Source organism: Rhinolophus ferrumequinum, chromosome 12, assembly GCF_004115265.2.
Source record: "Rhinolophus ferrumequinum isolate MPI-CBG mRhiFer1 chromosome 12, mRhiFer1_v1.p, whole genome shotgun sequence".
Classification (NCBI taxonomy): Eukaryota; Metazoa; Chordata; class Mammalia; order Chiroptera; family Rhinolophidae; genus Rhinolophus; species Rhinolophus ferrumequinum.
Window position 1 is genome coordinate 54,181,234 of NC_046295.1, and position 10,306 is coordinate 54,191,539.

At 38.2% G+C, this 10,306-nt stretch overlaps 1 protein-coding gene across 3 annotated transcripts in view; it reads left to right on the plus strand.

The window, feature by feature from the left end:
- The window catches only part of NCBP1 (nuclear cap binding protein subunit 1), a 37,971-nt gene extending 27,807 nt beyond the window's left edge, over positions 1 to 10,164 (plus strand). Inside the window, exons 19-23 of one of the 3 annotated variants that reach the window (XM_033122500.1) lie at positions 647 to 750; positions 2,650 to 2,764; positions 5,727 to 5,855; positions 6,425 to 6,538; positions 7,842 to 8,015. In XM_033122500.1, the coding sequence (XP_032978391.1) occupies positions 647 to 750; positions 2,650 to 2,764; positions 5,727 to 5,855; positions 6,425 to 6,538; positions 7,842 to 7,955 (576 nt within the window). In that variant the 3' untranslated portion in view covers positions 7,956 to 8,015. Of the gene's footprint in view, positions 1 to 646; positions 751 to 2,649; positions 2,765 to 5,726; positions 5,856 to 6,424; positions 6,539 to 7,841 lie in introns of all 3 variants that reach the window. The other 2 variants (XM_033122501.1, XM_033122502.1) reach the window with 2 other exon arrangements.
- The last annotated feature ends 142 nt before the right edge of the window (positions 10,165 to 10,306 follow it).

The following is a 10,306-nucleotide window of genomic DNA, read 5'->3' on the forward strand; positions in this document are numbered from 1 at the left end:
TAGTTTGTAAAATATGAAATTTGACTCTTCAATAGAGTGGTTTTAAAATCTGTAATTTGTTTTACTGCTGTGGAAGTGGTGATGCTTAATTTATTCTTTAAAGAGCAAGTATTATGATTTGGTTTGGGACTGTAATATCGTAACACATATCGTAACAATTTTAAATACTTGTTTCTTGAAGATTCTACTAATTGGGTATGAAGTAGTTAAATGTAGTATCAATTTCTACAAACAAGCTCCAGATTTCTCAACCTCAGTTTATTGTTTTTATATGTTATGAAGGCATTAAAATAAATTTCAGAATATATTTGACTTATAAAACACATTTTTAAATTTTAGGAAATGGAATGGATTCAGTGGAAATTATATATTTTTGTATGTATTATCTAAAATTTTTTTAAAAATTCTAAGTGTTTCCATTCAGTTTTTCTTTTTGCTCAATCTTTATTGGTGTTATAGTATTCTTACTACATGTCCTAGAGCCAAGCAGAAGGCAAAATAAATCTTAAGACCTATTGGTCAAATTGATTGTTCCATAGCCACTGAAAATGAATTTCACAACCCTTCTATTTTACTTTTGTAGCAGTGGGGTCATGTGGCCTACATGTAAGTGTGGTTTGCCCTAGTAATTCTTCTCTCATTATAGATGATTGCTGTTCTGGTAGACAAGATGATCCGTACACAGATTGTTAACTGTGCTGCAGTGGCAAATTGGATCTTCTCTTCAGAACTATCTCATGACTTTACTAGGTAATGTGAATTACTTTACAAAGTTTGTATTCTCTAAGAATTGGTTTTCATGTGGTCTCTTATACGAGCTGCAAAATTTTAGTCCAAACCAGGTTGCTATTAATATACTAATGGTCCAGTCTGTGAGGACTAGACTTGGCAAAGATACCTGGACAATGGAAATACAGCCAGGCAGGTGTAGCATCTCTTAGGGACACATATGTAATCGGTTGAATCAGGACTCAAGCAGTCAAGTAGAAATGTTGGTAAAGATCTAGACTCGCAAATGTGTGTCAGGGTCTCAGCTAGACAATGGGACATCGGAAGGAGCTGCAGACGCCACTGGAGACCTGGAATGCGCAGTAGGAACTGGGAGAAACCAAAGTCCCGGTAGATTAAGTACACGTCCTTGGGGATTGAGGAAAGCTGAGCGGGCACCTGGATGCCTGTGGGGAAGGGAGGTCTTCCCTCAGTCATAAAGGTCCTAGATTTATGCAGAAGATTCATTCTAGACCCATTCCCCCTAAAGGAAAGGGACTTTTCATTAAGCTTGGTTCTTATTCATGAAATTAAGTCCCCAGTCTTTATAACTGATCAGGAGTGGGACAGCAGGAATTGACACAAAACAGGAAACAAAGGAAAATTACTTGTAAAGACATAAAAATCCATCACAGTCTTTATCCTCTTCCTTCTATCTGTTATTGGCAGAGGACACTGGTCTGAAATAAACTGAGTCCTTAGGGTGAAAGAGTGGGATCTAAGGTTATCATACCAGCTAAATTGGCATTCACAGATGAAAGCAACGGAAAGACATTCTCAGATTTGCAAACTCTCAGAAAACTGACCACCTAACTGTGTTAGCCATTATCCTGAGTGATTGACACTTGCAACTCATTTACTCTTCACAACACCACTGTACAGGGAGTTACATTATTGTCTGTATTTTACAAAATAGAGAAATGTTGTGGTGCTTAAGTAGCTTGCCCAAAGTCACACAAGTCAGTGCACAGCCAGAATTCAAGCACAGGCATTCTTGAATGGGTACATTGCCCAAGAAGAGTTCCTTCTGTTAACACCAAGCTCAACTGTTTCTAACTGGAAAGCCTCTGACCACCCATTCCAGAGTTAAAGTACTCTGCTCTTTCAGCCTGTCTGCTCACATTCTAGACTTTGAGTTTTGTAAACAAATTATTTTAGTGTCTTCCACTTAAACTATCATCCAGGACAATTTGTAGAAGGAAGTACTCTTCTGTGCTATGCTTGGGGTTAGGAGACCTACTTTATAGACAGAAAAATAGTTAAGAAGCCACTTAAAAAAAAAAAAAAAGAAGCCTTTATGCATCAAACATTTTAAAGCACCTACAAGGTGATCCTGGTACGTTAGCAATTTGTTGGTAAGGTAGCTGACATATAAATATTTCTCGTTCTTAAAAGTCCAGCAGTTGATAGCTATTATCAACTAATGAGTTTCTTAAATGTTCTAAGAGAATAGCTGAGTGTGTGCTAAATAGTATATTATAAAGCATGCAAAATAAGCCTCATTAGGTTTCCATTTCAAGAAAATTCCAATACTTAGTGTTTAAACTTAGAAGAGCAAACATGTATTTTTGTTCCTTATGTTAATGTTTTTTTCTGGTTTGCCATTTCATTCCAATGAATAGGTACACGTGCCTTCCATGTGTATCTAGTAGGGAAATAAGAAAAACGACAAGGACCCAGTACTATCTTCAGGAAGTTCACCTGAGTCTCTTTAGAGATAGATGCTTAAGCATTGCTGGACATACGTATCTGACTAATTCTATTTAGAGCGGAAGGCTACATCAGACCTTAAGAATGTGTAGATTATAAAAGTTGAGAGGTATTATTTTCTGTAAGTGTAGTTTAACATATAGTAGTAACCAAATGCCATTTTACTTTAAGATTATTTGTTTGGGAAATCTTGCACTCCACAATTCGTAAGATGAACAAACACGTTCTGAAGATCCAGAAAGAGCTAGAAGAAGCTAAAGAAAAACTCGCAAGGCAACACAAACGGGTAAGTCTTGTGTCAATTCATAAATGGTCAAAGAAGGGATACCAGAAACTTTTGAGAATATTCAGAGTTCATTACCTTGATGGGAACTAGTTTTTCCTGAGGCCAAATTATGCAGAGCTGTTTGCAGAGAGGAAAAGAAAGGACCTCTGGGGATTTGTTGCACTCTGCAGTTATACAGCATGGTGAACCTGTTTAGGAAGCCACAGACCTTACTTTTCCATAGTTTGCCATTTCCGGATCAGCTTTATGTCACTCCTAAAAGGGCAGGAGAAGACGGAAGAGGGAGAAGATTGTTCATGTTTACCACTTCACCAGAACTACAGGGAGGGATGAGGCACTCCCTGTACTTCTCATAGTAATAAGAAGTTTAGGACTTTGCCATTTTGGGGGGAAGCAGTGAGCTGGCTGTATTCTGTGACTTAGCATTAATAGTACTGGGATTCTTCCTGATGCTGTCTTCCAGTGGTACACATATTTACTTACCAGAGTAGAAGTTGAAAAGTTGAATGAGTTATATGAACTATAGCAAGTTCAAGTGCTTCTACAGTCTCCATACAGACATGCATATATACACGTGATATATGTGTAGAAACATACCTAAAATACTGCAGGGTAAATGGTGTCACCCCATTTTATACATGTATAAATTGAGGCTCAAAGAAGTTAAATAACTTGTGCAAAGTAACATGGCTAATAAGTGACAGAGCTAGGATTTGGCCCAGGTCTGTCAAACTCCAGAAACTTTCCCTCATGACACACCATTCTCTAGATATGTGGTATCTAATACAGTAACCGATAGCCACATGTAACTTTAATTAAAATTAAATGCAATTTAAAATTCAGTTCCTTAGTCACATTAACCATATCTCAAGTGCTCACTAGGCATATGTGGCCAGTGGCTATTGTGGAGGGCAGCACGGATGTATGTAGCAGCTCCCTTATTGCCCACAGATCTGTTGGGCAGCGGCACTCTAGAACTTGGCCTTAATGTCGTGGTAGGAAAAGACGAGCATGTGCCCACTTGCCTAAAACATAATAAGGCAGACCCCACGACAGGTGGTCTGTTAGAGATAAAAGCAGAATTCTGGAAAAAAAGTGGGGGGCTTCTGATCATTTTGTTTGAAGAGTGGAAGAGGCTATCATAGATGAGACCTTACCAATAGAGGGTGATCTACAAGGAAATCAGCTTTTCTAGATGTGGTAATGCCTCCTTTTTTGCTAAAAGGACCTTGGTATGCAACACCCCTAGTCAGGTTCTGGCTCTGCCACTTGCCGGCTGTGTGACACTGGGAAAGAAAGTTATCTCTCAGCCTGCTCCCATATCTGTAAAATCATGCCTTCCTTCTGCCTTAAGAAAAAACAAAAACACCTAAACGAATGCTCTAAGTTCTTCAAGGTGAGCTAGAAGGAAATTGTTAAAGCTTGCTTTGACAGGTATATTGAGCCCATTGTTGCCAGCAGGGTCTTAAAGAATCTGCTGTGAATTACTACATGTCAGTCATGCCATTTCTGCATTATTGCAAGGATGGGCAGCCTGTGGCTCTTGAGCTGTAAGGGCCTGCCCAGTTTTTCAACAATGACCCCTTAGGGCATGAAAGATTAGCAAGCTGCCCCTGTTGTTACTGCTCAAATGGTCAAATAGTGATTTATTAATGAGTGGAAAGCACTGTCAGATTTTTTTTATTGGTCATCTACTTTGTTGAATAAAGAATAGCAGAGCTATAAGAATATACTATCCTCATTATTTGCAAGTTCTATTTTTACAAACTCACCTAATCACTAAAATTTATTTGTAACCCCCAAACAATACACTGCTTTCCCAGTCATTCGCAGACATATGCAGAGCAGTGAGCTTGTTCCCAGCTGAGGTTGAATAAGGCAATTGCCAGCCTTGTTTCAGTTCTGTTACTATATAAAAAAATGCCGTTTGCATTAGTGCCACATTTTTCATGTTTGTGCCTTTTGTTTTCACAGTGTATGCTGGGCTTTTTGTTGGTAATTTCATTGTCTAAAATGGCCCCGAGTGTAGGCCTGCAGGGCTGGCTGTCTAATGTCCTCAGCACAAGAAGGCTGTGATGTGCCTGACGGGAAAAACGTGTGTTAGATAAGCTTCGTCCAGGCATGAGTTACAGTGCTGTTGGTCATGAGCTCAGTGTTCATGAATCAACAATATACACCCAATAAAGGAAGAGGAAATTCACCAATCTGTACATCAAGTACTAAAGCAACATCTGTAGTGTGTGATAAAGTGATGGAAAAGATGGAAAAGTAGCTAAATTTATGGATTTATGAGATGACAACTGATGAAAAAAATGTGGACAGCATTCTTATGATACTGAAAATCAAAGCTATTTATTTAGTCACATTCCTGAGGGTCATGGAAATGTTAAATCCTTCTCAGCTAGTGTTCAGTATAAAGAAATACTGGACTGTATCACTAAACAGAAATATACCTAAAACAAGGTTATATATTGATCAGTTGATGAAAATGTTGACAAGAGGCTCCCCAAGAGCCTAGCCCTGTTTCCCCTCGGAGCAGTGGTTCAGTATTCACTAATTCAGGATTCTCAGTAACTTCAGAAAGTATAACTATGCTGAATAACAAGAGTCAGCTCTATTTTTCATCGTGCTCAAAGCTGTTTTTATTTTAAATGGAGGAAAAAAATAGGACACACATTTCTTCCCTGATTGGGCTATCCTATAAAGGCATAACTCACTTCTGCTTTACAGCAAACACTCCCACTGCCATTATCCAAGATAAGTGCCACTAAATTTCTCTGCCCTGCATAAGTCCCCCTAGGACTTCTAGGAGTATATGTGGTGGTAGGGTACTTTCCCTGTAGAATACAAGTCTTCGGATAGCATTTGACCGGACATAATAAAATTCTTCCCCTCACTTGAGAGGATTTCATACAGTAGAACTCTAAGAGATGTTTTCCTTTCGTTCCCTTGCATCCTGTAGCGAAGTGATGACGATGACAGAAGCAGTGACAGGAAGGACGGGGCTCTGGAGGAGCAAATAGAAAGACTACAGGAAAAGGTGGAGTCTGCTCAGAGTGAACAGAAGAACCTCTTCCTGGTCATATTTCAGGTATCTTGGCGTGGGACATTGATATGTAAAAAGAAACAATACGTTTGTTTTAAAAAATATATTTTTAATTATGAAAGTAATACATTCACATTTATAAAAGAATTAAATATAAAAACTTACAAAGGAAATAAAAACTCACTACTTGAAGGTAACCATATATACCTCCAAATTGTATTGTTTACATAGCATTCCTTGTGAGCATTTCTCCATACTTTAAAAATGGGGATGTTTTTGTTAAGTACTGCTCTCATTCCCAACTGTTGATCATTTTGATGACTGTTTTCCTTCCTGAACATTTTTGTGCATAGATTTCTCTTAACATTTCTGATTATGTCTCAGTGAAGTAAGTAATCTAAACATTAAAGGTCTTCGCATATTGGCAAAAAGAATGTACCAACTCACATCACTGGTCTGCCTTTCTAGACTGACAGTATGTACTGAATTATGAAAGTTAGGAATACACAACACCAAGACAGGGAAACAAGCAATACCTTTGTGGTCTCTTGGTCAAATGTGATTCTGTCTAAAGAATTCGCTGACATCCTTTTAACTTTGTACCCTCTTTCCAGCGGTTTATCATGATCTTGACTGAGCACTTAGTACGATGTGAAACTGATGGGACCAGTGTATTAACACCATGGTACAAGAACTGTATAGAGCGGCTCCAGCAGATCTTTTTACAGGTTTGTGGGAAGCTTGATTAGATAATAAACATCACTATTTTCAGCCACAGAGATGTTCCATTTTTTACAATCACCGAATTTGTCAGGAGATTATATAGTACCTGGAAGCCTTTTAGTTCATATCCATTTGTGCCTACTGTTGCTCATCAGAATATTTAGGCTTAAATTGGTTCTGTCATTCAGACTCCTACCCGTCATTCTTTTTGCTAGAAAGCCCAGGTAAAATACAAAACGTAGAGGGAAAAAATGCTAAAGGGACAGTCATTACATTTAAGGTCCTTAAAATCTCCTGTGCAGATGATTGAGTGCCTCCAGAAGCAAGGGCCAGTTCCCCGAGATCTTTATAGAAAGCAAAATGCAGCACCTGCTCTCTGCCAAATTTAAGTACAAGATTGGTAGGAATGCGGAACTGATTCTTTGTTTTTTCAGACACTTAACACCCCAAATCCTTGTTTATTCTAAAAAGAGTGATTAAATTAGAAGTCATAAAAAGAAAAAATAGTTCTTTAAGCCGCCAAATAAAAATACTCTCTAGATTTTTTAGTTGTTACCAATTGAAATAGCCCCTAGTCCTGTAGAGCTCTCTGGGTACATTCAAGTTATAAGGTGCACATAGAAGAGATCATTTCCTTTTCTGACACTTTTTTCCCACTTAGGCTCAAGAAGTCACTAGTATTTTCAATAAGTCAGATGAGCTATTTTTAAAAGATAAACAAAAATGGAATTTGGGTTTCTTGTGGAATACTTAGAGAATTAACCAGTGATCTGTTAATTTTTTTTCTTTTGCAAAGAGATATTTTAATGTTGTAGCCAAAAACAAAAGGAGATGATTCCGTATTTTTCTCTTACATTTCAGGGACCATGGATTTAATCCTTAACAGTAGCAATGTGCTCTTCTATTCTTATTTGTAACATACAGCACGTTCCCCCCTTTCTTTTAAACTCTTCCTAGGTCATTCCCTGTCTGGGTTACTTTTTAAAAAGTCAGACTTGGGTTCTGTCTTCATTAGGGGAGACCCAGCTTAGCCTGGTAGGTAGTTGTAGCAGCAGGCACTGCTTACCTTGAAGCATTTCATAGAAGCTGCTCAGAACTGGATTTGTTTGTAAAGTCACTGAACATCCTGTTTTCCTCTCCCTTTTCTTAGTGTTGGGCTGTTCAGGGGCCCTTACTCCCATCAGCATGACTGCTTTTCCCTCCGCCTTCCCATTATTGCTTAATGTTGGGGGGCTGTGAGGGGAATGTTCTGCAAGCCTGTTCGTGTGCCTTCTCCTGACCCAGATCCCCCCTCTTCTGTGTCCACAGCATCACCAAATAATCCAGCAGTACATGGTGACCCTGGAGAACCTGCTCTTCACTGCCGAGTTAGACCCGCATATCCTGGCTGTGTTCCAGCAGTTCTGTGCCCTGCAGGCCTAAGTCCTCTCCTTCCCCTCATGTCAAGATTTTTAAAAAAGATCTCAAAATAATTTGTTTTATTTTTGATGGTTTTAAATGCTTGCTTTCTTATAGCATCCTTTCACTTACTAAAGGAAACGGAGAGGACAGTGAAAACTATGGCATTGATTACCTGTAACTGCCCCTAAAAAGCAAATATTCCCTAAGGATGATAATGTGATGATGACCATAGGCTCTATTATACACGTGACAGATACAACTTTTCTCTGACATTTTTTTCTCCTTAAGGCGTAAAAGATTAACTGAGGTATGTGAAACACTAGAGGTCAAGCTGGCAAAGCAGTATATAGAACTGGTGGGTTTATTATCAAGTAGTATAGCTTTTCACAGATGGAGAACCTAACATGGCTGAAATAAAACTAAAAATATGTTTTTTAAACTTTGGTATTTCATGATTTATCATCTCAGTCTACTTTAAAACTGGTGGTTTCTTACTGAAGATATACTTAGGTCCATTTGAAATTTTCAAAATTCTTAAGTGTTTTTTAAGATACTACTTGGCTTTTTTTTTTTTAAGTGTTAGAGTAGCAGTTCCCAAATTTGTCTGAACATAAATCACCTGGGAATCTTTAAAGTTATTTTTTTAATTAATCCACAATCTGGGGGTGGGACACAGACAGCATCAGTGGTTCTTATGGCTCCCAGGTGATCCCCGTATACAGACAAGTTTGGGAACCATTGTCTTAGAGCCCCTGGTCACTTCCTCTAGGAGTAGCTGGATTGGCTAAAACTATACTTAGAATTAGATGTAGGTTTGAATTTTGTTTCTACGGAGCCTGTTTCCTACATGGTACGGGGCTTAACTAACATAACGAGGAGTGCATCTTAAAATTATATACAAGTACAAGGGATTATTTGACACGCCGAATTTCTAGCTTTTTTAGACGTTTTTTCATTAAACCTTAGGAAAAACCCCACAACTGGTAGTATTTCTGTGCATTTCTACAACATAGATATCTTTTTTAACTTATTTACATCGTAAGTTTATGATGCATTAAGCATTATCCATATTAACATATGGTCTCTTTGGTTTACCATAATTTAGTGACTACAGAATTATAGTCTCCTCTATAGGTGGGAATTCCTAGGATTTTTAAATACCATACCATAAGACAAATAATTATTCACAAGATTAAGGTTGCATGGCAAATCCTTAGCAGAAAGGGGACTTAAACCTAGGTTCTTGGTTAAATATTCTTTTGTTTATATTGTTCTTCCGTGTATTGCAAAGTCTGAATAATGATATGTAACTTGATCCAAATTCTAGAATTTCTCGGTTTTCACACCCTTTCTCTGGGAGCCTCTCTTCATGCACAGTGGTCGCTTCTAAAGAGCGTTCACTGGTGTGACCTTGCTCTGTCCCAGTCTGGCAGCTGGGTTATGGAAAAACTGAACTGGAGACAGAATTTTAAAGAAATCAAAGGACAAGAGCAAACGTTCAGCAGTTGCTTTCCCCACTAATGAAGCTTACACAGACAAAAGAATGGCATGTCACTGTACACCCTACCTTGGAATAAATCAACATTCTGTTAAATTGTACTGCCATTTACCATGCTTGTGTCAAAGTGAACATATACTTTTCCTTGATTCTAAACCTCCCAGGAACTATTCAGAGGGTGGTTCATATGAAGTTTATTTGCTTTTCCTAGAAAGTATTTAGTGACCTGTATCATTAATTTATAATTGTACCAGAATATGAAAGATGAGGAAAAAACTCATCAACCTGCGTAGTGTAGATCAGCTGTCATTGACATCTGGATGCCAGGATTGTCTTAAATTGGTGAAGGCAAGGACTGAACAGAAGCATACCTCAGCTAGACAAATCTATACACTGGTCTTGATGACTGTGTGCTCATTTAACAAGTGGCTGTTATGTGCCAAGTTCCACAGATTCACGCTATTTAATCCTCATAACATCTGACAAATGAAAACCCCCATGGAGTAACTTACCCGAGTCCACAGATAGTAAGTGGAATCTGAACCTAAATCCATGTGCTCAAGGGCTCCTTATCTCTCAACGCAGTGATGCTGTTGTCAGCAGCCTGAACCCCTAGTAGTTACTCTGTTCTCATTGATCTGGAAGCTTTTTTTTGGCGCCAGGAAGGTCTTGCTGCCTGTTCAGAATCAATTTTTATTGAGCTGTAATATTTAGCATAGCACGTGAAAAAAATACATATTATGTATAAAACATTTCTGTACTGGATACTTAGAGAACAATTATTAATTATAGTCTCAAGTCTCTCTGGGTTTGACTTGTTTTGACTTTTGCCTTTCTTTAAGCGTAATGTCCAAGAATTGATCTAGAAAGAAAA